Here is a 26,883-nt window from a genome sequence, read left to right as displayed (position 1 = left end):
TTTCAGGGGTTTGGACCACATTGTCAAATTGTATCAATCTCATTGTGAAGAATATGTACAAACCTCTGCAAGTCTGACCTTGCCCATTGCTGAGTTTTAAGAGCAAATTGCAATTCAATTGCATAAAAAAGGAAGAGAAAGCTAAAGTAAATGTTGTTCCCTTAAAGGCAGAATCATGAAAAATGATGGGAATGAGGAAATACCAGAAACTTTGAATGGCATTCTGTCTGTTTTCACAGTAGAAGATGTGATGAGTTTAATATGGCATGGTTGGCAGAGACATGGTGGGCTGAAGGGTGTTGAGCTGTTCTTTGGTCTATGTTTTAATTTCGAATTATAAATCTGAATTGGAGGTTAACCAAAGGACTAAATCTGCTCCTCGGATGCTGCCTGAACTGCTGTGCTCTTCCAGCACCACGAATCCAGAATCTGGTTTCCAGCATCTGCAGTCATTGTTTTTACCTAATAAGAGTAGGCAGCTTAACGTAATTTGTATCAAAGAAAAGCATTCTGAGAGAAACTTAAACGATGATGATCCAACAAATTCCCTGGACTTGATGGCCAGCATTCTAGGATCCTGCAAGAGAAAGCTGCAGTACGAGTGAAAGGTTTGTCATGCTGAGAAGTTACACTTTGCCATTGGATATAATTTTGCTGCTGCAGATGCCATAATGTCTGCTGGATGTCCATTGCTGAGCTAGTAAATTTGTTCCATTCTATTCCACCTAAAAAGGTATTGTTGCCTCTCACCACAAGAATCCAAAGTGGGAAGACTTAATGTCCATAAGGCCTAAGCCATGGTCATTCCTACCAGTACTGTCATGGACAGATCCATCTATAAAGAATACTAAGGGGGACATCAGTTAGCTTTTTTCCTCAAGTTGACTTTTTCAACATCTTGTGTGAGAACCTACTTTAGCAGCTTTGTCCTCTGTCAAAACAGTTTCATCACTTATCCACTCTTGATGATAGAATCTGAACTCCCTGATCCAGAGAACATTTGTTGTCCTTGCTACCCTCAATGCTACTTCCAAATGGCACTTAGCATGGATGAATATTGATTCAACAGCTGAGAGTGACAACAATTAACAGGGTGTTTCCTTGCCCATGATTAATCCAATGCCATGAGACACCATTATGTTCAGAATCGATGTTGAGGATTACCAAGACCACTCCATCATGACTATTGGTGTTTTGCTTCCACTTTTGAGGCAATCCTGCCATTGGACATGACATGCCTGGAGATGGTGATGGAGCATTTGTGACATGGGCTGAGAGGTATGATTCTGTGTATATGACCATTACTTTTTTGACTTGCCTGTAGTATAGCTCTTCAAATTTTCGTATTTATACTCAGGAATGTGATGGAATACACTCCCACTTGCCTAGATATAGAACATAGAACATTACAGCGCAGTACAGGCCCTTCGGCCCTCGATGTTGCGCCGCCCTGTCATACTAATCTGAAGTCCATCCCACCTACACTATTCCCTGTACATCCATTTGCCTGTCCAATGACGACTTAAATGCACTTAAACTTGGTGAATCTACTACCGATGCAGGCAAAGCATTCCATACCCTTACTACTCTCTGAGTAAAGAAACTACCTCTGGCATCTGTCTTATACCTATCTCCCCTCACTTTAAAGTTGTGTCCCCTCATGTTTGCTGTCCTCATACTTGGAAATAGGCTCTCCCTGTCCACCCTATCTAACCCTCTGATTATCTTGTATGTCTTGATGAGTGCAGCCCCAACAATACTCAAGCTTGACACCATCCAGGACAAAGCAGCCCGCTCCATTGGCACTGCCTCCACAAGCATCCACTCCCTCTGCCACCGATGTTCAGTAGCAGTAGTGTGTACTCTCTACAAGGTGCACTGCAGAAAGTCACCAAAGATCCTCAGACAGCACCTTCCATACCATGGTCACTTCCATCCGAAAGGACAGGAGCAGCAGATATATGGGGTTATCACTAACCTAGAAATTTCTCTCGAAGCTTCTCACCACCCTGACTTGGAACTTATCACCATTCCATCATGGTCACTAGGTCAATATTGTGGAATTCCCTCCCTCATGACATTGTGAGTTAACCCAGAGCAGGTGGACAGCAGCGGTTCAAGGAGGCAGCTCACCACCAACATCTCAAGGACAACTAGGGACGGGCAATAAATGCTGGCCACTGATGCCCATGTCTCAAAAATGAATAAATAAGAAATAAATTAGAAATCTGGGACACATGCACCCAATCATGTTTGAGGTCCACTGCTTGGTTCTAGTTCTAATCCGGTTTGTGAGCTGTTGACAGTAGTGGATGTGTGTGGAGATAGTGCTGCCCCTTGCTGTCTGGAGTTTTGACAAAATCAATCAACGTGGGCATTGACAAAACCGATAGGTCCTGGAAGGTGTGAGTAAGCAAACAATAATATTATGATTCCAGGTTAGCAGCAGCCATGCTATGACACCAGATGAAGCACTCCTGACATGCTAGCCTGAAGTTGAGAGCTCTTTTCAAAAAAATTGTAGGCTTTCTTTTGTTGGTGACCTTTTGGGGTCTGTATAAATGTATGTTCTCTGCCATGTTTGGAAGCTTGACCATATAGCAGGCCTGAGAACACTGCTTTGTTAGCTGAAGACACCCAATGCGTGTTTCTCATGGACACCAGGAAATTTGACAGCTTCCATTTACACCTTCGGCATGTTTCCAGGGTTCGGAATGTGGAATACCCCTGGAACACCACTGCCCGAAAGGCACCCTCTGGACACTAAATGGCATTCAGAAATCAGACACAGACCAGATTTTCCCCATTGTTTAGAAATCTCAGGATATTTTTCTGACGTTTCTTTTGTCTGAGCATCGCACTGATTAACTAAGCCTCAGTTTCTTGATGCTATGGTTGCCACTTGCCAAGAATTCTGTTGATTTGTTTTAATGAGTTTATACGTGACAGTTGAGTAGGATCTTGGAATGTCATATATTTAAACAAAACTTATGAAAATCCGCCAAGGAATACAAACGGACTTTGTTTTTACAATTAATTACATTTGCAAATTTTCACCTTCCAAAGATGGTGAATTATGTGTTGCTTTGAGAATCTGCTGACACCTGATCATGAGTAGATTTTTTTTTCTCAGTTGTTTTAACAAGTTCCATCATGTTGTACCTTGTGTAGATAATAGTTCGCCTGAAATAGCAACCTTAAAAATAAAGCCATGAAAATTGATTGCATCCTAATATAACGGCCTGGATTTAGGAGTCATTGGTAAAGGAATGCTGCCCATCATTCATTGGGCTTACAAGTGTATCCAGGTCAGTAGAGGATCAACTTGTGATCTCTCTCAGAGATCATTTTTCCGACTACTCAAAGGATTGAAGTACCCTCATTTAAGACAGACAGGATTGGATTTTACATGCCCAAAACAGGGCCAAGCTGATGAAGGATGACAAAAAATAAATAAACTGAGCGGTGCAGACAGAAGTTCAACTTCCTATTTCCCCCAGCAGCCATTTTGCAGGATGTAAGAACGAGGGCCAGCAAGGAAACAGCCCTACTCCTGTCCCAAGCTAAATCCTGTGGGACTTTTACCAAGAAGTCGGACAGCAAAGTCCCAGTTTTTGCATTTACTTATGCATGCATGGAAACTGGTAGTTCCAGTCCGGTTTAGTTCTCAATAACCGTGAGCACTGGCAGCTCCCACTTAACTCTTGATGCAAAATCTGAGTAAATACCGACTTTTTGCGGATTGATCCCTTAATAGCTTCTAATTTGTGAGATTAGTGGAGCACTTTTTTGGGTGGACACTTTAATGATGTGATAGCTCACTGGCCCACTTTCATTCTTAATCTGGCTAAGGCCATATTCAGAAGGAATGGCCAACCTGCTAATTCAACTGATGCCATACAAATGCACATTCTATAATGCGTACGAGATACTTATTCTCATTTTGGAATAGAATTGAATGAAGCCTGCTCTGTGTCCTGTCTATCTACATTTACCTTTCAGTTTGTAAGGGAATGAAAAACAAGTTACTGATTGTCAGGAGGAGAAGGGCCTCCCAATTGGCGTACGGACTTCTCTCCCTCGTCTGGATTTCCCCTTGCACTTTCCTCCAGCCAGGTGGATCATGAACAAATTGCTAAAGTGCTGTCTGAATTTCAGTTACTGGCACAATGTCTGTCAGCATATGTCCCAAAGACTGGCAGATCAAATCAGCCTTTGGCTGTCTGTAACAAGTAAGGTACTAATCCTACTCAACCAGCCCACACTTGGAAACCTCAAAGCACCATCCGACATGCAACGTGATGTGCTGAATTAGGCTGACAACCAGTGTTCCCTGTAAGGTTAGCAGTCTTGCAACCGTGGGGCTGTAGGTAGCCAAGTGACATACTGATGTGGTCCCCAGCATTGACTTTGGGTTCCCAAAGCTGCGACTGTGCACAGACAGTGCAAAGTTCATGCAGTAAGAGGAAAAACTAGTGGCATTGTAACTAATAACCAATTTAGATTGTCAGTGAAGCATTATGCACACTGGAAATTACATTTGTTTTTCTGTTTTCACATATGCACATACTGCACCTGTTTCAACTCAACAAGCTAGGTGATGTCAATTCTCTGGTTAATTTCTAAAGGCAATAGATTACTCAGAGTTAGCTGAGTTAACTGGGGCATTCTCTAGCAACATCCCCATCAATCAATGTCCACTTGCGAACCGACTAGCACTGTCCTCTCTCACAATATACATGTTGTTTTCCCTTTTCATTGGTATTTTTGTCTTAATGAGTGTACAACAGAAAGCTTCAACAAAGCATTTCATCAATACATCAAAAGTTCTGTTCCACTAAACTACTCAAGGTAATCTTCTGAATTTGGGGTGTTAACGATGAACAAATGAAACTTTGTTGGATAACAAAAATATGTTGAAAGATTTGCTTGCAGACAGGTAATGGCTATTATTTGAACAAAGGTTACATGATCATAATAAATCTATTCCTCAAATATGCAAACAATCAATAGAAAAGCGAAATCAACTGTGGCTAACCAAAGAAGTTAATGATTGCAAGCCAAAGGAAATAGTTGATAAGGATACTGGAAAAAATAGTAAGCTGGAGAATTGGGAGCAATTTAGAATTCAGCAGGGGTGACCATGAAACTGATATAGGAATGAAATCTAGCAAGAACCAAACACAAACTGAAACCTTTAGGTATTTGAAAAGGAAAAGATTAGCTCAGACAAACATGCACCCATTGCATGTGGAAATAGTAGAACTTGTAGTGGAAAACAAGGAAATGGCAGAGAAACTGAACAATGACTTTGTGCCTGCCATCACAGAAGAAGATATAGCCAATCTCCCAGAAGTACCGGACAGCCACAGGACTGAAGAATGAAAAGTAATTAGCATCAAAAAACGAGTTAGTACTTGAAAAATCAACTGAATCGAAGGTTGATAAATCCCCTGGAGCAGATGAGTTTCATCTCACAGTATTGAAGAAGCTGGCTAGGGAGATAATGGATGTATTGTTGGTTATATTCCAAGATTTTATAATTATGGCAAGGTTCCTAAAGACTAGAAAATAGCAAATACAATACCACTATTTAATAAAAGAGGAAGGGGGGAGAATGGAAAACTACAGACTTGTTAATTTGATTTCCACATAGGAAGATGTTTGAATCCCTTAAAGTCTGAGATAACTAGGCACCTAGGAACAAAATATAAAACTGGACCATCAGCATGGATTTAGACAAGGGAGATTATGTTTAACAAATAAATGTTTGAAGGTGCTGCTCGTCTTATAGATAAAGGAAAATCAGTGAATCTTGTGTGTTGGGATTTTAGAAGAATTTTGATAAGATTCAATGCCGGAAGCTCATAAACAAAATTAGAGTACATAGGATTGAAGGTAATGTACAGGTTTGGGTTAAGAATCAATTAACAAGAAAGCAGTGTTGGAATAAAAGGGTCATTCTCAGGCAACAGGCTGCTACTAGGGGGTAGGACAAGGATTGGTGATAGGTCTACAGCTGCTCACAACACATTCAATGACTTGGCTATTGGCAGCAGTTGTACTTGCAATTTTTTTGACGATACAAAACTCAGTGGGAATGTACATTGTGAGAAAGATGCAAGGAGGCTGCAAGAGGATTTAAACAGGTGAAACAAATAGGCTAGAACATGCCAAATGGAATGTAATGTGAATGAATTATCTCTTTTGGTAGAAAAGGCAAAAGTTGGAATATTTCTTAAATGATGACAGGTAGACGATGTTACTAGTCAGAGATATTTAAGTGTCATTGTTTGGGAGTCACTATATATACACTAGAAATGTATATATACAGAGAAAAGATGTCATGCTGAGTTGTATGGAGACTTGTTGAGAGCACAACTGAAATGTTGGTGTCCTTTCCTAAGGAAGGATGTGCTTGCCAAAGGAGGAATGCAGTGGAGGTTCACTAGGCTAATTTCTGGGGTGATGGGATTATATTATGAGGAAAAAATTGACCCATTTTTGTGTGTCTGCCATATCCAAAATTTCAAAGAATAATGTCATTGAAATGTGCAAAATTCTTAGAGCACGTGACAAGCTGAATGTGGATGGAATGTTTCCCCTGTCTGGTCAGTCAAGAACCAGTGAACATAAACCTAGAATAAGGGGTATGGTGCTTGAGACCAACATGAGAGGAAACTTTTTTTCACAATGTGTGTGTATTGAAGCTTTAGAATTCTCTTCCCAACACGGCTGTGGAAGCTCAGTCAATCAGAACATTCAACAGAGAAATTAACAGATTTCTGAATATAAGTGAAATTGGGATACAGAGATGATGCAGGAAAGATGCATAGAGGAGAGGACGAACCATGATTTAATTGAATGGTGGAGCAGGTCTACAGGCTGAAAATGGGTTGGCATCTGGAAGATGTTTCAACTGCTATTTTTTTACTTGTTATAAGTTCGTGCCTTGCTCAGCCAAGTGCTGGAGAGCCATCCATGGCACATGATAATTGCTTCAGGTCAACAGTGGTCTTGACATTATCGGAATTCTTAGGAGTGCGTGACTCTCATTGGATGAATGTTGTGCATGGGTTGGGAATTGGGTTCATGAGTCATTTCAGAGAGTAGCATGATTGCCCAGTGGCCACTTCTTATGTTGATTTAGCCACTGAAATAAAACCACAGAGAGTTCCTGTGGAACAAATGCATTACTACTGCTAATAATCTGTGTGTACATTGAAGAAATCAAATCTGCTTTGAATGAGATGTATGGCAGTGTTCATTGCTTCGTTGTGTATTGCTGCACCATGGCGAACCCTACATTCCTTGCAGACTTTTGAGTGTGCTTTAAATTTTGAGTGACTCTGAAACTGGGACAATTAATGTGTAAATCTGTCTTGAGCACAGAACTGAGAATCTGGAAGGAAGGACTTAGGAGATGGAAAGAAGGAGCGCTTCATCAAAACCTAATGCTATTGAACTGTTTCCCTAGCTTTTTCCCCTCCACCCATTACACCCATACTTTTTTGTCAGTGTGTATATATCCAGGGAAGTTTTAAAGGAGGTTAGAGATTTAAATAGTAGAGCATGTTGTTATTTCATAGTTAATTGCCTGTGGTTGGAATTCACTTGTAATAAATAGTTGTTCTTGGTGAGTACAGAAACTTACAGAGCATTATTTGTTAATCTGAGTCAATCAAACAATTAACTTGAAGGCTTTGATTAAATCTTTAACTTTTGACGTGACCCTGGAATATGTTGAGCTCAAGTATGAGCACATTTTTCCAAGTGGATCATGCCACGACTGTGAAATAGCCAATATTCTCGACAATGGAAAGTGATAGACAGCAGTGAAGGCTGTGTGCCAGACTCCAAATGGGTGAATGTGGGGTCCCATGGCCAGGATAGTGACATTGAACTAGTTTCACGAAAAAGTTAAGGAACTTTATTTTCCTGATTATTGAACGTTGCTGCTCAGGGATTGAGATGGACAGTGCCAGAGGAAGGGTGCTGTTGGGACAGACAGATGTCCTGCATGCCCCACAATGACGGACAAATATCAGAGGTACACTCTCTTTTTTGCATTGCTCACCTGTCCTATAGTAATTGGATCTGATGGACGTACACGACTGGTGGAGGAGAGGGGAATGGTAGTACCAATGGAATTTAGCCCCAGTAAGTAGAATTGCCACTGTTTTCCATTGTTGATTTGTAAATGTCTTAGCAGATGGTTGTCTGCTTAATGTTATTAAGATTTTAACACACTTCTATGTCTCTCAAAATCCCATTTTTCTCAAAAATGCAGTAGAAGTTAAAGATTGAACGTATTTTTCTTGTTTTCTTCCAGGTCCATTTTGATGGGTGGAGCCATAATTATGATCTTTGGTTTGATGCAGATCACCATGATATTCACCCTGCTGGGTGGTGTGCCAAGACAGGTCACCCATTGCAACCACCACTTTGTAAGAGCTTAAAAAAAATACTTTAAATTACATTTCCCTTCATATTTAGAGGTAAAACTATGTTTTGAACAATGCAAAAGAAACAAATCTTTTTGTAAAATAATTCTTAATGTTTTATTGAAGATGATAGAGTACCAGGTTATTAAACCTCACATATCAGTTATGGGAACTGACTACCCATGACTGTCTAGCTTGGCTTCCCAGCTGTGGAAGTGTAGAAAGGTTACTAGAAATGGGTGTGATACGTTGATTTCAATTGCATTTTATTCAAATACTTCACCTGCATGCTATCCTCTTCAAAATATTACAGACCTCTTGGGTTTGAGGTGACTGCCTTCAAAAGATCTGGTGTCCTGGATATCCTGATTCTGTAAAGATGAAGAATTTTGCAGGAACTTTTGCTTTTACTTGCAGCTGGTCTGAGGAGGAAGCATCCTTGGGTGCACGCATACCAAATTCTCTATTTTTTCTAGTTACACGTTTCTGGTTCCTCGTGATCAGTGCAGATGCAGACCCGACCCAAACAGGGTTATCATTAAACACACGAGAGACAGTCTGCCAAGTTTCCTCTAGTCTCTTGGTGATTCCATTTGTACACATTGCCATCGAGTTAAGTTTGTCAGATTTCAGATGTTCCTTTTGTGACATGGAGTCTATTATTCAATGCCTTCACATGGAATTTACTTACTTGCTTCAATTTGTGTTGAAAATCTGTAGATGTTCAGTTATCTCTTTCTTTAAGACTGTCCTGCAATGAATAGAATTTGAGCTCCTGAGTGCAGTCACGATCTCAGCATTTAGCCCTATATTTTAAGTAAGTACATTGAAAATTTCCATTAATGTTTAATATTCTGCAAGCACTGTTTTCTTCATGGCGAGACTCCTCTTGGATCATGAAATGTATGTATTCTTATAAATGTGCAATTTTCTGCCACTTTTTGGGTTCCATGACATGTGTAGCTCCTCTGAAGAAGACTCACCCGAATCACATCATTCAAAATGGTTCATCTTAGTATTCATTTTCAGTGTTTGTTCTCTCTGACTTAAAAACAGAATCCGGCCTCTTTACCCTTTGAGGAGCACCATTCAGATGTGGTTGTGGTTTCGCTCTATTTTCCTGTCTGTATACCATAACCCTTCTCTGTCAAACATTTATCTAACTCAGGCTTGAATACATTTAAGAACCCAGACTCCGTTATATTCAGCAGAAGTGAATTCCATACTTTGGCAACACTGACAGGGAAAAAAAATCAATTTTGTCTTGAAAGGGAGACCTCTTAGTTTTCAGCTATGTCCCCTAGTTTTAGCTCCCCCTGCAACCCTGCCCACAGGAAATTGTTTTCAGGTGTGCCCACAATCCAATTCCTTTGCGATCTTACATTCTTCAATAAAATTACCCCTCATTCTTCTTGCAACAGTGGGAGGCCTAACCTGTTTAACCTTTACTCTCAAGGTAAGTCCTTCATGCTGGAGATGAGTCATGTAAAACTTCTCTGGACTGCTTTTGAAGCAATTTTTATTTCAAATCAAGCGACCGAAACAGGTCTTGTTCCATCAATACCTTGCACAGCTGCAGTAAAATCGCCCTTTCTTTTATATTCCATTTCGTTTGCAATAAACTACAAAGTTCCGTGTACCTTCCTAATGTTTCTTGTGTCTACATGCCAACCTTTTAATGATGAATATTGTATGATACCCAGTTCCCTCTCAACCACCAAGCCATGGAAGAACTCTATATTTAAATAGTGCACTGCTAGCAGGAAGAACAGAAAAGATGGTTAGGTTTGCACTTATCCATGTGATACAATAATGGAGTGTAAATGATGGAGGACCCAGCACTGATCCCTGTGGCACCCCACTAGTTGCAGCTTGCCAACCTGAAAAAGACAGATTTATTCTGTTAGCTAATGTCTTTTTTTTTATCTATAATATTACATGTGTTCTTGTCTTTTACATTCAAACACCTTTTACACACACACACACACACACACACACACACACACACACACACACACACACACACACACGTATATACATATTTGGTTCCCGTCAACTAGGAGACAGTGACGTCTGCAGATGCTGGAGATCACAATTGAGTGTGTGTGTTGCTGGAAAAGCACAGCAGATCAGGCAGCATCCAAGGACCAGGAAAATTGATATTTTGCTCCGGACCACAACATCGATTTTCCTGGTTCTCGGATGCTGCCTGACCTGCTGTGCTTTTCCAGCAACACACACACACTCATGTATATTTGGTTCCCCCCTGCCTACTCTGAATGTGACAGCAGTTTAAAAAAAATCCAGTAGACTGGTTAAACATGATTTCCTCATCACAAAGCCATCTTAGCTTTGTTTGATTACGTCTTGATTTTTGATTTCCTGAATAATGGATTCTAGAGCCTTCCGCAATGACCGATATTAGGCCAAGTGACCAATCGTGACCTGGTTTTTGCCTTCATCAGTTTTTGAATAAAAGTTGTTCGGTTGCTATTTTCCATTCAGCTGGGACTCTTCCAGAATTCAAGGATATTTGGAAGATTGAAGTGAATGCATTTTCTATTTGTGCCACCACGTTTTTTTCTAAACCCTTTCTTGGAAACTTGGTCTTAGCACTTGATAATCTTTAGGTCCAGGAATTTTCTTCTGGCAATTGTCATTGTTTTACTGCGATTGCATCCATAATGGTCACTAATCTCATTTCGTCTGATGATCTCCTTCAACAGTCACCAAAGCTCATAGCCTCCTGACCCTGCAGAGTCCATGTTTCTACCTCCTTCCCAAAATCCACAAACAGGAATACCCAACAGAACTCATCCCTTCCTACCTTCACTTGATTTTTTTCATCTCTTGTCCACTCCCTTCCCACTTTCATTCATTTTTTTTAGATTAGATTTAGTTTTATGGATGGCACGGTGGCACAGTGGTTAGCACTGCTGCCTCACAGCGCCAGGGACCTGGGTTCAATTCCCACCTCAGGCGACTGACTGTGTGGAGTTTGCACGTTCTCCCCGTGTCTGCGTGGGTTTCCTCCGGGTGCTCCGGTTTCCTCCCACAGTCCAAAGATGTGCGGGTCAGGTGAATTGGCCATGCTAAATTGCCCATAGTGTTAGGTAAGGGGTATATGTAGGGGTAGGGGTATGGGTGGGTTGCGCTTCGGCGGGTCGGTGTGGACTTGTTGGGCCGAAGGGCCTGTTTCCACACTAAGTAATCTAAAAATCTAGATTCCCTACAGTGTGGAAAAAGGCCCTTCGGCCCAACCAGTCCACACTGATCCTCCGAACAGGAACCCACCACACCCATTTCCCTCTGACAAATGCACCTAACACTATGAGCAATTTAACATGGCCAATTCACCTGACCTGCACATCTTTGGACTGTGGGAGGAAACCGGAGCATCCGGAGGAAATCCACGCAGACACAGGGAGAATGTGCAAACTCCTTACAGACAGTCGCCCGAGGCTGGTATCAAACCTGGGACCCTGGTGCTGTGAGGCAGCATTGCTAACCACCGAGTCACCATGCCATCCATAAAACAGTACCTGAATCCGGATTTGAACCTGGGACTCTCACATTGAAAGTCAGATGGTTAACTACCCAGGCTATTCTTCTGACCCTTGACATCAGTTCCAGAATTTCCAGTTTGCAGGCTCCAGTTGCCTCCTACTCACCATGGACGTGGTCTCACCAGGATCTCCACTATCTCCTGGAATAAACGCCGGAACCGTCCCCACCCACCACCAACCTCCTCTGCCTGGCTGAGCTGATCCTCACTCCAAACAACTTTTAGCTTCTCCCACTTTCTTCAGGTCAAAGGGGTGACCATGGGTGCCTGCATGGTGCGCAGTTATTCTCATCTCTTTGTCGGATATGTGGATTATTCCATGTTCCATTCCTATTCCAGCCCCCATCCACAAGTCTTTCTCTGTTATATCGATGATCTCACCATAAACCCACTGACTCCCCCATTCCAACTGTTTCTGTCTGTCTTCACCTCTTGTTTCCTCATCCCACCTCCCCAACCTCCCCCCCCCCCCCCTCCAAATTCCCCTTTAGCATGCATATCAACCTTTTCTGAATTACTATCAGTTCTGAAGAAGGGTCACTGGACCTGAAATGTTAACTCTGCTTTCTCTCCACAGTTACAGCCAGACCCGCTGAGTTTCTCCAGTGATTTCTGTTTTTGCTTCTGCACCTGCCGTTCTTTGGGTTTGTTTCTCCCTGTCACTTCTTGGTTTTGAGTTATGTGCCCCGAGAGTACCTGTTTAAAGCCACAACCCTTTATTTGTTTTCCTTTATCAATTCTTCAGCTTTGCTCTGTTAGGGACTAGCATTAGCCTTAGTTACCTTTATAGATTATATTCCCTACAGTATGGAAACAGGCCCTTTGGCCCAACAAGTCCACAACGACCCTCCAAAGAGTAACTCAGCTCGCCCCATTCCCCTACTCTATATTTATCCCTGACTAATGCACCTAACATTATGGGCAATTTAGCATGGCTAATTCACCAAACCCACACATCTTGGAATTGTTTTTGGATTTTATTTTTCCTTGTCAAAGACTTTTAAAAACCCTTACAACCTGTTTTATGTTACTCGATAGTTTTTTTTCTCATACGCTGCTTTCTGCCTTTTTATTATGTTTTTAACTTTTTGCCGGTTCTGAAAGGTGTCCATTCCTCTGACCAATCACCAGTCTTTGTGGGTTTGTTCAATATTTTTAATCATTATCTACCTCGTTTGTCCATGGATGATGCATCCTTCTGAAAGAGTCTTTCATTCTACTGGAATAATTGTTTTGCTGAGAGTTAGTCAAGATCTCCTCAAAAGTCTATCAATGCAGCTCTACTGAGCTACCATTTAACCTGGTTTCTCAATTCATTTTAGCCAGCTCTGATTTCACACCCACACAGCTACCTATATTTCGGTTTAAAAGAATAGCAATGAACCTTCTTTTCTGTCTTTCAACTGAACATTTGCATAGTTGGATCAGGGTTTCCCAGGATGCAGTCACAATAGTTAAATGTTTGTTGTGGATAGCTCAATGTGTGTTGATTCAACTAACCGTCTCTGTCTATCATGACATCCAAAATGGAAAATAAACAAAAATGCAACAAAGTTCCCATTAAAAGCAACAATATAATATTCCAGGTAATAACCCCAAATTTCTGATATTGTCAATTAATAATCTTTTATTATACCATTAGAGGCCTTGTTGTGATTGCTATCTTGCACCTGAGATATGTCATTATACTTCACTTTTACTTTGCAAACGTTCAAAGTGAATCGAACAAAATTCTAAGTTCACAGTTGATCCCCAACAGCAAGTTAAAATTACTTTTCTTTTAAAGAATTACAAAATATCAAGTTGAAGTTACAGTTCAATCTAGACAGATTCAACTCATCCAAAACTTAGTCTTTTGATTTCCTCTGTTACCTAAATTTCCAGATGATTACTATTACACAATTTAGCATTAGCATTTTTTTTGTCTTTTTTGCTTTGCAGCTTCACAAGACCTTGTCGCAGTTCCAACTCCTGGAGGATGTCCAACACCTGGATGCAAAGGTGTTGGGCACATCAAAGGTGCCCGGTATACAGGTCATCATAGGTGAGTGGGAAATGCCTTCACCTGTTTCAGACGCAGGATTGTATTTTCAATGCTCCAGCATGTTTTCAGAATTGAGTGCAGAGCAGCAATGTGCTGTCTTTTACATCTAATGCATGTTTGCGGACGCTGTGTAGCTGTTTGCAGTCTGCATTCGAACAAGACCCTGTGCCAGATGAACTGGAGTAAAACCCAGTGTGCAAATGTAAGCAGTCTGAATTAGGCCAATGAGCTACAATTGGAAAATTGTTCACAAGGCGGAAGTGCCTCTCTCCTGTGTGATCCCACCCCCCACTACAGTGTGCATGTGGTAACTGAACACTACCCTAGTTCTCTTTTATCCAGCATTACTTAGCTGGGAGCAGTGGACGGAGGGGCAGTGGTTTCCTGTTCTAGCCCAAATGGAAGTGGACCTCTAGAAGCTTGGGGCAGTCCATTGTCTCCAGTTGTAGAAGCAATTAAACTGGAGATTGTGCGTAGGACAAAGAGAAGCCGAAAAGCTCTCGGGCTGAGGTTATAGAAAGGCATGGCAGGCAGAGGGAGGGGCCTGAAGAGCGGATGTGGCGGGAGTTAATTTCCGAGGCTGGTCTTGCCCAGCTCTCAGTCATGTGATGCTGTGAGGTACAGTCCCATCAGCCTGACAAATGCATATTGATAACCCAAAGCTCGTGGGCAAACTGAGTCAATCACAAAGAATCCCTATGATATGGAAGCTGGCCATTTGGCCCATCGAGTTCACACCAATCCTCCAAAGAGCATCCCACCCAGACCCAGCCCGTCCCCATAACCCTGCATTTCCCATGTCTAACCCATCTAACCTACACATCCTAAAAAAACAAAATGAACAAAGAAAATTTACAGCCCAGGAACTGGCCCTTCAGCCCTCCAAGCCTGTGACGATCCAAATCTACTATGTAAACCTATCGCCCAATTCTTAAGCATCTGTATCCCTCTGCTCCCCACCTACTGCTGCATCTGTCCAGATGCACCTTAAATGAATCTACCATGCCTGTCTCTACTACCTCTGCTGGCAACGCGTTCCAGGCACCTACCACCCTCTGTGTAAAGTACTTTCCACGTGTATTCCCCCTTAAACTTTTCACCTTTCACCTTGAACGTGTGACCTCTCGTTATTGAATCCCTCACCCTGGGAAAAAGCTTGTCTCTATCCACCCTGTCTATACCCTTCATGATTTTGTAGACCACAGTCAGGACACTATGGCCAATCTCCAACAGCCAATCCACCTAACCTACATATTTTTGCGCCGTGGGAGGAAACCGGAGCACCTGGAGGAAACTCACACTGACGTGGAGACAATGTGCAAACTCCGCACAGGGTGGAATCAAACTTGGGTCCCTGGTGCTGTGCGGCAGCAGTACTAACCACTGAGCCACTGTGCTGCCCTAAGACTAAGAAGTAACAAAGCTTTGATATGACAGGCATGTTTAACGAAAAGCTTGCAACTTTAAAGTTTGAAATACTGTTGTAATGTAACAACTGCAGTAACTAATCTGTGCAAGACCAACTCCCACAAACAACAATATGACATTAACTCAGTAATCTGCTTTTAATTGATTGATGGGCAAATATTAGCCAGGACGCCAGGAATTAATCCCCTGTCCTCCTTACAATAGGATTATGGGATCCAACACACCTGCACAGGCCAGAGGTCTTACTTTAACACCTTATGTGATAGACAGCACTTCTGACAGTGAAGCTCTCTTTTAGATTAGATTACTTTTTTTTAGATTACTTAGTGTGGAAACAGGCCCTTCGGCCCAACAAGTCCACACCGACCCGCCGAAGCGCAACCCACCCATACCCCTACATTTACCCCTTGCCTAACACTACGGGCAATTTAGCATGGCCAATTCACCTGACCTGCACATTTTTGGACTGTGGGAGGAAACCGGAGCACCCGGAGGAAACCCATGCAGACACGGGGAGAACGTGCAAACTCCACACAGTCAGTCGCCTGAGTCGGGAATTGAACCCGGGTCTCAAGCGCTGTGAGGCAGCAGTGCTAACCACTGTGCCACCGTGCCGCCCAGTGGAGTAATATTGGAGTAGAGTGTTAGACCTGTTTGCTTTTGCTCAAGACCTGTAGAAGGATTCGAACACGGAGTCTTGTGTCTTGGGCAAGAACTGAACAAACACTGACGTGGTAGGCAATGAGTTAGAAAATTTGCTTATTTGTAATAAGATTCATATCTTGGTTTGCCCTGTCACATTATCAAGGCCACTGCTCATGTTGACAAATGAAGTCAAATTTTGTCTTGAAAGACTAATACTCTTGACAGAACTGCTGTTACAAGAAATTAGTGAGAGTCTTATGGGACGTGTGCCTTTCACAAAGACATTTAATAATGACGAGTGAATGAATGACTGGTGCCATGATGGCATTAGCGTAAGATTGAGTGTATGTGGGCGAGTTAAGACTAGGAGAAATAGAAAGGGTATTAAAATGTTGGCTATAACTCACCAATTCTGCTCTTAACTCATGCATTAGGTTGCCTCCATGCAATCACCTTTTGAGAGTCATAGATTTCCTAGCTGTTTAATTTGAGCCATATTTCAACAGGCTTGCGATTTAACAAGCCATTCACAAGGTTCCTGGACTTGCTGAAATTTACCACTGAAATGAAGGAAGGACACAATGGCAGCTGGAGCAGTCTGGTTCCATCTCCTGAAAGTACTGCTCTAAATACACAGTACATAAAAACTTTTTTCTTATTTGCTAGTCGGGCATAATTTGTTCATAGGAGAAAGTGAGGACTGCAGATGCTGGAGATCAGAGCTGAATTTGTTCATAGCAATTTTGCTGTTGAACATTTACTTTCTAGACTTGGCTATCATCTGCATTGCATGGGTGGTACTTTAGCTGCCATAGGTTGGACCTTGGATGATTGCACCATGACCAGCAGCATGCTGCTGAGCTGTTTGTCACTGGATAGCTTGTTGTTCTGAGAGCTGTAGCTAGGGAGCAGCAAGAGGTTGCAAGTCTGGTAGTAGCTTCTCCAAAATGCAGAGGCTGCATTCCACTGACATATGGTGTGCTTTGAAGGCTCATGTCAGTAGGTCGCAGTTAAACCCCACCTAGTGGAAGAAGACGTGTTGACCACTGCATCAGGTGGCCATGTTTTACCATTTGCGACAGAAGTGACAGCATTCTTAACATTTTTGCCTTCAGATTTTTCCAGGACTGTGCCAGAGAAATTTCAGGATCTTGTAATCAATTCACAAATGCATAAAACACGTCAGTGAAGTATTCGTGATTATATAAACTGCACCAAGATGATGGCATTCAGGATGAGAGTGTGTTTGGATTTGCATTTCCAATGGGCTCCCTGCAATATGTACAGTTCACATGTCCCCAGATCACCAGGGGAGCAATTGTTGACCAGTTGGTGCACAACTAAGAAAAGGTTCATCATGAGCTGTGACGTCCTTGTCCTGTGGCACTTAACGCTGCCTCAAATCTTTGGACCTGGTTGCATACTGAGGAGGAATTGTTAAATGGCCAGTGATGTCCTTTTCAAATGGAGCTGATGATGCTTCTCAAAAACCTGACCAGTAAAACCCATTAGTGCTGCGACAAAATTAAACAGTGCTGGAGAGACTGAGCAGGTCTGACGGCATCTGTTGGGAGTGGGGGGGTAGGGGTGTGAGAGTGACAGAATTAGTATTTCAAGTCCAGTATGATTGTTCTTCAGAAATCTTAGCTCTCAGAATAACTTGTGTTCCTGCGAGTTAATTTTTTTCATGTAACATGCAGAGAACACCAAAATCTCTCCATTGCAGCATTTTGTGCTTTCTCTATTTGTCTATCTCCATTTAAGCAATGTTTTGCTTTTTTCTTCTTCCCACTAAAGTGAATAGTGTCAAATCTTCCCATATTGTACTCCATCTGCCAAATTTTTGCCCGCTCATGCCACTTATCTGCATTCCATTACAGACTCTTTGCTCCAGATTTTCAGTCAGAGTCATTGGCAAACAGACACAGGGCAGATCGTGAGGTAGCCATGGAGCAAGGTGGCCAGAGGTACTGCCTCTGTTCCTGCCTTTGGCCATTTTTATGAAGGTGATGGAGCACAGGCCCCCACCACCTGCCCCTTCCTCTGAAGGAAGTTTTGAACAGTGTTGTGGTCTTACTGAGAGCCTGTCTTAGGTAAGTTGATCTAATTTTCGGAGGGGGCTTGATTTTAGAGTCTGCTGGGCTGGACATCAGCTGTGTGAACCAGGAAAGAAGATGGTATTGGTTTAATACATGAATAAAATGGTTTTGCTTCTTCTTTGAATACTTTAACACAGATACTTTATATCCATGCTCAATAAGTCAAGTTACGACAGTGCTTTGATTGCAAGATGTAAACAATACGTTTCCCAGATTTTACTTTTGCCAACTGTCAAGTGAAAGATCAATATTTTAAATGTGGAAAAAATTCATCAGATAAGCTACAGCAGTTTGTCTGACGGATATGAAGGGCGATTATACTTCACGCTCTTGAAAGTGTGACCGAGTTGAATACTTGACTGTAAACATTTCATCTTTTATCAATGCCTTTATATATTCCATCTAGAAGTTTCTTGAGACAGCAATTCTTATGACTGTTTACTCAAGGTTTTATGGCTACTTGACTGCAATCCAACAGCCTGTTCTTTATCAGAGCTTCCCATTGTTTATGCAGATGCTTTGAAGATCCATTTTGTATTCTTGGAGTTTATGGACTATTTGGTGGCTTCCAGTTATAGAGTCATAGTCATAGATTTATATAACACAGAAACAGACTCTTTGGTTCAACTCGTCCATGCTGACCATAATCCCAAACTAAACTAGTCCTACCTGCCCACGCCTGGCCCATGTTCCTCCAAACTTTTCCCATTCATGTACTTATCCGAATGTCTTTTAAACATTGTAAATGTACCTATATCCACCACTTCCTCAAAGTTGGTTCCACATGCAAACCACCCTCTGTGTAAAAAAAAATTGCCTCATACATACGTCTTTTTTCAATGTCTCTCCTGTCACCTTAAAAATATGCGCTCAGTCTTGAAAACCGACTTCCTAAGGAAAAGATACCTACCATTAACTCTATCTATGCTCCCCATGGTTTTATAAACTTGCATCAGGTCACCTCTCAACCTCCTATGCTCCAGTGCAGTTTGAATTCTGCTCATAAAATAAACAATGAATAAGGGGATAGGGTGAGGGTGGTTTAAAATGGACCTGTAAATAGCAGATTGAGAAGCTCTGGATTGCTTTGGAAGCACAGGCTCAGGAAGTTTGGGAAAGGCAGCCAGCCTTGCCACCAACCCATTCCGGACTCTGCCTGCCTCCACTCCAATTAAACCAGGATCCTAACAACATCCTGCATACCGGCAACCTCAAGACCGAGACAAAATTGCAAATGCTGGATTAATCCCACCTCCCGATTTCTGCCTCAGAGGTTAAAGCTCTGGCCGCTTGTGATCGCCACACAAGTTGCTTTCCCATTTTGTGTTATCGGCAAATTTGGCTACAATACCATCAGAATCTCCATCCATGTTATTACCAGATATTGCAAATAGTTGAGACCCTTTTGCTGAATCCTGTAGCACTTTTCTTGTTACTGTTTGCCAGAAATTAATTTATTTATCTCGATCCTCGTTTTACTATGCATTAGGCCTTATCCATGCTTATTTGTCACCCAAAATACCATAAGTTATTATCTTGTGCAATAAACGTTTGGAAATTCTAATGTAAGACTGATTTCCCTTTCTCCACCCTGTTTATTGCAACTTCAAAGCCCCCGACTAAACAGGTTTTCCTTTTTCATAAAGCCATATTAATCCTTTCTAATGATTCTGGTTTTCTATATGTCCTGCCAATACTTCCTTGATAATAGATTCTAGTATTTTGCCAATGCTGGGAGTTTAATTCACTGGCCTATAAGTTCCCACTTTCTGTTCTCCCATCTGTCTTGAATGGAATTATACTTGCAATTTCCCAATCCACTGGGACCTTTACAGAATCAAAAGAATTTTGGAAGATTATAGCAAATGCATCCACAATACTTATAGATGAATAGATTATATAAACCTAGGGCAAAAGTGAGGACTACAGATGCTGGAGATTAGAGTCGAGAGCATGGTGCTGGAAAAGCACAGCAGGTCAGGCAACAGCCAAGGAGCAGGTGAATCGATGCTTTGGGCAAAAGCTCTTCATCAGGGATCCAAGGGACCGAGTACCCAAAGCCTTGTAATTTTTTTTAAAAATTAAGCTATATTTGTAATCAAGCTGTTCAGAGATGTTATTGCACACTTCTGGAGCAGGTAGCACTTGACAGGCCTCTCTGTCCAGAGGTAAGGACACTACCCCTGTGCCACGAGAGGACCCACGCAAAACCCTTTAAAACATGATTGGAAACCGCTTTCCAGTTGCACAAACAAGTGTTAACCATTATCCGTTCCTTTCTGCCAATGTGCCAGTTTTGGATCCAGCTGGCCAATTTCCTTTTCAACATGAGATATTTATTTTTCTAATCGGTCTTCCATGTCGAGGCATGTTAGAAGTTTGCTGAACACTTTGTGAACTACACTGACCCATCTCTCCATTGGCCCTTGTTACCACCTCAGAAAAAGAATCAAATCAAGTTAGTCAGACACAGAAACAAAAGGAAAGAACTGCAGATATTGGAAATCTGAAACGCAAAGAGAAAACGTTGGCAAACCTCAGCAGGTCTGATGGGGCATGTAGAGAGAGAAGCAGAGTTAATGTTTCAAATCCCATGACCCCCCTCAAAGGTGAGGGAACCTGTGGGATTCTTCACCACAGAAGGCTTTGGAAGCATAGCGATTGAGATGAAGAGAAATTTCCTCACTCAAAAGGTAGTGAGCCTATGGAATTTTATAATGGCCAGAGCTGTAAAATACCACTGATTTCCGATACTGCCTCCTCTGGGTTGTGAATTGCAAGATCTGCGGAGATCCATTTTTGGTCCTGTCCCTCCACTTCATGCTTGCCTTTCTGTAAAGGTGATAAGAACTGCTCAAATTGATTGTAATGACGTGTTCATCTGATGGATGTAATGCATCTGGTGAGGATAATAATAATAATTTATTAAAGAAGGAATGATAAACAGAGTGAGTGACACTGGTTGATGGATTGGGAATGCGAGGAAGTTCATTGAAAGATAAGGCTGAGTGCATATGTAGTGAATGTAGCTGTGAGAATGATGAAGACCATAATACATAGGAATGGAAATTGGCCATTCATCCCTTCTAGTCTGCTCTACTATTCAATGAGATCATGACTGATTTGATCATCCTCCACTCCACTTTCTGTTTTTCTTTCTCTCCCATAACCTTTGATTCCATATTACTAAATACCTGTCTGGCTCAGTCTGAATGTTCTTAATAGCTTAGTCTCAAGAGCCTTCTGTGTAAAGAGTGACTACCCAGAAGATTGAGTCAAAGGACTCTGTTTCTTACTGTTTGCTACTGGAGATTCTCCAAATAAATTTATTGGGTTTCATACAGCGAATTGACAACAACATGAGATGAGAGATTCGGTAGAATTGACTAAGGAAATGTTTTAATTCAGAAGCACAGATTTTAATATGGTGTATGGTGTACATGTTTTTTCAAAGTTTGGAAACAGCATGTAAAGTGGAACAACACTAAAAGATTTCACAGGTGAAAATGAAAGAATGAACAAATATGTTAAAATGCGAATGTGACAAGCAGGAGGCAAATTATTGGTATTATTGCCTTTACAGGATTTTGAAAGCAAATTTTAGTGGTCCATACAAGGTAGTTAGGAGGGTTATTAAAGTGACTTAATTAATAAATACTACTGATCACAGGAAGAGGCATTGGTACACCACATGAAGATGATGAAACAATATAATTGTATGAAAGAGGATAAGGAAGAACAAGTGTACCAGGAGCTTAGAGTATCACAGGTTGTCAGAATTAGAAGGAGAAGCAGACAGTTCTCAAAGCAAACCTACTACAATTCGAGTAGCCAATATGGAAATATTGGGATAATTAGACACTGTCTCGTATTTGGAGGGAGGATAATAGGAGGCTCCATTAAGACTATGCAAGAAGTACAAGGAAATCTGTTGAGATATGCCTGGATGTATTAAGTTAGCTCTGCATGACTTGGACACATGAGTCAATGCAAATAAAAGTGGTAGTGAAATCTGAAGGACAGGATTAATTAATACATGAAAGTGCAGGCACTGGTCAGGGATGGTCTGCATGGATCTGTTGAAGGGGAATCTTGTCTGACTAACTGAGGTTTTTGAAAAGGTGACTAAATATATCGATAATGTGCAATGCAGTTGTTGTGGTTTACGTGGACTTCAGTAAGGCCTTTCACAAGGTCCCACATAAAGGCTGGTCTAAAAGCGAACAGTCCATGGGATCCAAGGCAAGTTAGCAAATTGGATCCGAAGTGGATTTACAAATGGAAGGCAAAGGGTGATGGTGGAGGAATGCTTTTCTGTTTGGAAGCCTGTGACCAGTGGTGTACCACAGGGATTGGTGCTGGGACCCCTGCTGTTAGTTATGTACATTAAATACTTGGATGTGAATGTAGAAGGTATAATTAGTAATTTTGTAGATGACACAAAATTGGTGGTGTTGACAGTGAGAGGATGGTCTCAGGCTACACTCTGATATTGATCAGCTGGTTAACTTGACAGAGCAGTGGTAGATAGAATTTAATCCTGATAAGTGTAAAGTGATGTATTTTGAGAGGTGGAACAAGGAACGATGAATGGTAGGTCCCTTGGGAATATCGAGGAATTGAAGAGACCTTGGTGTGCAAGTCCATAGATCCCTGAGGGTGTCAACACAGGTAAACAGAGTGGTGAAGAAGGTATATGGAATGCTTGCTTCATTCGTCATGGTGTAAAATATAGGAACAAAGAAATCTTTTCACAACTTTGTAAAACATAGGTTAAGCCACAGATTGAGTACTAAGCGCAGTTCTGGTTGCCACACTATGGGAAGGAAGTGGAGATGGTGCAGAGGGAATTCACCAGAATAACGCCTAGGATAAAAAGTGTCAGTCATGAGGAGAGACAGGCTAGGCTGGGTTTGTTTTCTTGCAGTAGATGAGGCTGATGGGAGATCTGATTGAGGTATACAGAGTTATGAGGCAGAGTCAAACGGTCAGGGCAGGCAGGGACAAGGTAGGACTAATAAATTAAACTGCATTTATTTCAATGCATGGTGCCTAACAGGGAAAGCCGATGAACTCAGGGCATGGTTACGAACATGGGACTGGGATATCATAGCAATTACTGAAATGTGGCTCAGGAATGGGCAGCTTAATGTTCAGGATACAAATGCTACAGGAAGGATAGAAAGGGAGGCAAGAGAGGAGGAGGAGTGGCATTTTTGATAAGGGATAGCATTACAGCTGTACTTAGGGAGGATATTCCCAGAAATACATTCAGGCTAGTTATTTGGGTGGAACTAAGAAATAAGAAAGGGATGATCACCTTATTGGGATTGTATTATAGACCCCCTAATAGGCAGAGAGAAATTAAGAAACAAACTTGTAAGGAGATCTCAGCTATCTGTAAGAATAATAGGGTGGTTATGGTAGGGGATTTTAACTTTCCAAACATCGACTGGGACTGCCATAGTGTTAAAGGTTTAGATGGAGAGGAATTTAAGTGCATACAAGACAATTTTCTGATTCAGTATATGAATGTACCTACTAGAGAATGTGCAAAACTTGACCTACTCTTGGGAAATAAGGCAGGGCAGGTGACTGAGGTGTCAGTGGGGGAGCACTTTGGGGCCACTGACCATAATTCTATTAGATTTAAAATCATAATGGAAAAGGATAGACCAGATCTAAAAGTTGAAATTCTAAATTGGAGAAAGGCCAATTTTGATTGTATTAGGCAAGAACATTTGAAAGCTAATTGGGGGCAGATGTTCGCAGGTAAAGGGACGGCTGGAAAATGGGAAGCGTTCAGAAATGAGATAATGAGAATCCAGTAAAAGTATAGTCCTGTCAGGGTGAAAGGGAAGGCTGGTAGGCATAGGGAATGCTGGATGACTAAAGAAATTGAGGATTTGGTTATGAAAAAGAAGGAAGCATATGTCAGGTATAGACAGGATAAATCGAGTGAATCCTTAGAAGAGTATAAAGGAAGTAGGAGTATACTTAAGAGGGAAATCAGGAGGGCAAAAAAGGACATGAGATATCTTTGGCAAATAGAATCAAGGAGAATACAAAGGGTTTTTACAAATACATTAAGGACAAAAGGGTAACTAGGGAGAGAATAGGGCCCCTCAAGGATCAGCAAGGCGGCCTTTGTGTGGAGCCGCAGAAAATGGGGAAGGTACTAAATGAGTATTTTGCATCAGTATTTACTGTAGAAAAGATATGGAAGATATAGACTGTAGGGAAATAGATGGTGACATCTTGCAAAATGTCCATATTACAGAGGAGGAAGTGCTGGATGTCTTGAAATGGGTAAAGGTGGATAAATCCCCAGGACCTGATCAGGTGTACCTGAGAACTCTGTGGGAAGCTAGAGAAGTAATTGCTGGGTCTCTTGCTGAGATATTTGTACTATCGATAGTCACAGGTGCCAGAAGACTGGAGGTTGGCTAACGTGGTGCCGCTATTTAAGAAGGGTGGTAAGGACAAGCCAGGGAACTATAGACCAGTGAGCCTGACCTCGGTGGTAGGCAAGTTGTTGGAGGAAATCCTGAGGGACAGGGTGTACATGTATTTGGAAAGACAAAGACTGATCAGGGATAGTCAACATGGCTTTGTGCGTGGAAATCATATCTCACAAACTTGATTGAGTTTTTTGAAGAAGTAACAAAGAGGATTGATGAGGGCAGAGCGGTAGATGTGATCTATATGGACTTCAGTAAGGTGTTTGACAAGGTTTCCCATGGGAGACTGATTAACAAGGTTGGATCTCATGGAATAAAGGAATAACTAGCCATTTGGATACAGAACTGGCTCAAAGGTAGAAGACAGAGGGTAGTGGTGGAGGGTTGTTTTTCAGACTGGAGGCTTGTGACCAGTGGAGTGCCACAAGGATCGGTGCTAGGTCCTCTACTTTTTGTCATTTCCATAAATGATTTGGATGCTAGCATAAGAGGTACAGTTAGTGAGTTTGCAGATGACACCAAAATTGGAGGTGTAGTGGACAGCGAAGAGGGTTACCTCAGATTACAACAGGATCTGGACCAGATGGGCCAATGGGCTGAGAAGTGGCAGATGGAGTTTAATTCAGATAAATGCGAGATGCTGCATTTTGGGAAAGCAAATCTTAGCAGGACTTATACATTAAATGGTAAGGTCCTAGGGAGTGTTGCTGAACAAAGAGACCTTGGAGTGCAGGTTCATAGCTCCTGAAAGTAAAGTCGCAGGTAGATAGGGTAGTGAAGGAGGTGTTTGGTATGCTTTCCTTTATTGTTCAGAGTACTAAGTACAGGAGTTGGAAGGTCATGTTACAGCTGTACAGGACATTGGTTAGGCCACTGTTGGAATATTGCATGCAATTCTGGTCTCCTTCCTATTGTTGTGAAACTTGAAAGGGTTCAGAACAGATTTACAAGGATGAAGATTTGAGCTACAGGGAGAGGCTGAACAGGCTGGGGCTGTTTTCCCTGGAGCATCGGAGGCTGAGGGGGTGACCTTAGAGATTTACAAAATTATGAAGGGCATGGATAGGGTAAGTAGGCAAAGTTTTTTCCCTGGGGTCGGGGAGTCCAGAACTAGAGGGCATCGGTTTAGGGTAAGACGGGGAAGATATAAAAGAGATCTAAGGCACAACGTTTTCACGCACAGAGTAGTATGGGTATGGAATGAGCTGCCAGAGGAAGTGGTGGAGGCTGGTACAATTGCAACATTTAAGAAGCATTTGGATGGCTATATGAATAGGAAGGGTTTGAAGGGATATGGGCTGGGTGCTGGCAGATGGGACTAGATTGGGTTGGGATATCTGGTCGGCATGGACGGGTTGGACCGAAGGGTCAGTTTCCATGCTGTACATCTCTATGGCTCTATGTCCACATTAACTGAATTGGGCAAACTAAATTGCCCATATGTTCATGTAGGTTAGGCGCATTAATCAGGGGTAAATATAGAGTATAGGGTAAGGGAATGGGTCCGGGTGGGTTACTCTTCGGAGGGTCAGTGTGGACTTGTTGGGCCAAATGGCCTGTTTCCACACTGTAGGGATTCTATGATTCTATGATATTGTAAATGTTTGTGACCCCAGCATTGATCCCTGTGCATACCACTAGTTAGAGGTTGCCATCCTGATAATGCGTCCATTATCCCAGCTCTGTCTTCTATCAGTTAGTCATTCCTCTGTCCAGGCTAATATAATACCTCCAACTCAAGGGGCTCTTTAATTATTAAGTAGCCTACCATGTGGTACCTTTTCAAAAACCGTCTGAAAAACCAAATATGTTCCATTCACTGCTTCCCCTTTAACTGTCCTGCTTGTTCCAGCCTGAAAGAATTCTAATAAATCTGTCAGGCACGATTTCTTAATGTCTTGGAGTCTTAATGTCTTGGACAAGAGGTTGTATAGTGATGTATATTCTAAGGTTGAGGTAAATACTCATGTCTGCTGACCTGTTTAGGGCATTAGCAAGCATGCTGCATTGAAACTGAGAGTAATAATTTGTTGGAGTACTTTCAGCCACACCTCCTTTCTCTTAACAGCAGGGGTTTTCCTCCCATTATTGGGTGTAGAGAATTACCCTCTATCATCATACTACCATAGTTGTACACAAAGGAAGGTGTTATTGGATGCGTTGTGATGTTGGAATTCCTGATTCAAGGAAAGCCCTT

The 26,883-nt window shown here is 41.9% G+C and overlaps 1 protein-coding gene across 1 annotated transcript in view; it reads left to right on the top strand.

Annotated features, from left to right (window-relative positions):
• The window catches only part of LOC132815316 (lethal(3)malignant brain tumor-like protein 4), a 251,003-nt gene that overhangs the window by 99,341 nt on the left and 124,779 nt on the right, over positions 1-26,883 (top strand). Inside the window, exons 13-14 of the mRNA XM_060824166.1 lie at positions 8,333-8,447; positions 13,951-14,053. Coding sequence (XP_060680149.1) covers positions 8,333-8,447; positions 13,951-14,053 — 218 coding nt within the window. The remainder of the gene's footprint in view (positions 1-8,332; positions 8,448-13,950; positions 14,054-26,883) is intronic.

Source organism: Hemiscyllium ocellatum, chromosome 4 (assembly GCF_020745735.1).
Source record: "Hemiscyllium ocellatum isolate sHemOce1 chromosome 4, sHemOce1.pat.X.cur, whole genome shotgun sequence".
NCBI lineage: Eukaryota > Metazoa > Chordata > Chondrichthyes > Orectolobiformes > Hemiscylliidae > Hemiscyllium > Hemiscyllium ocellatum.
Note: the sequence above shows the minus strand (reverse complement) of the source record. Positions and strands in the feature narration are given on the sequence as shown.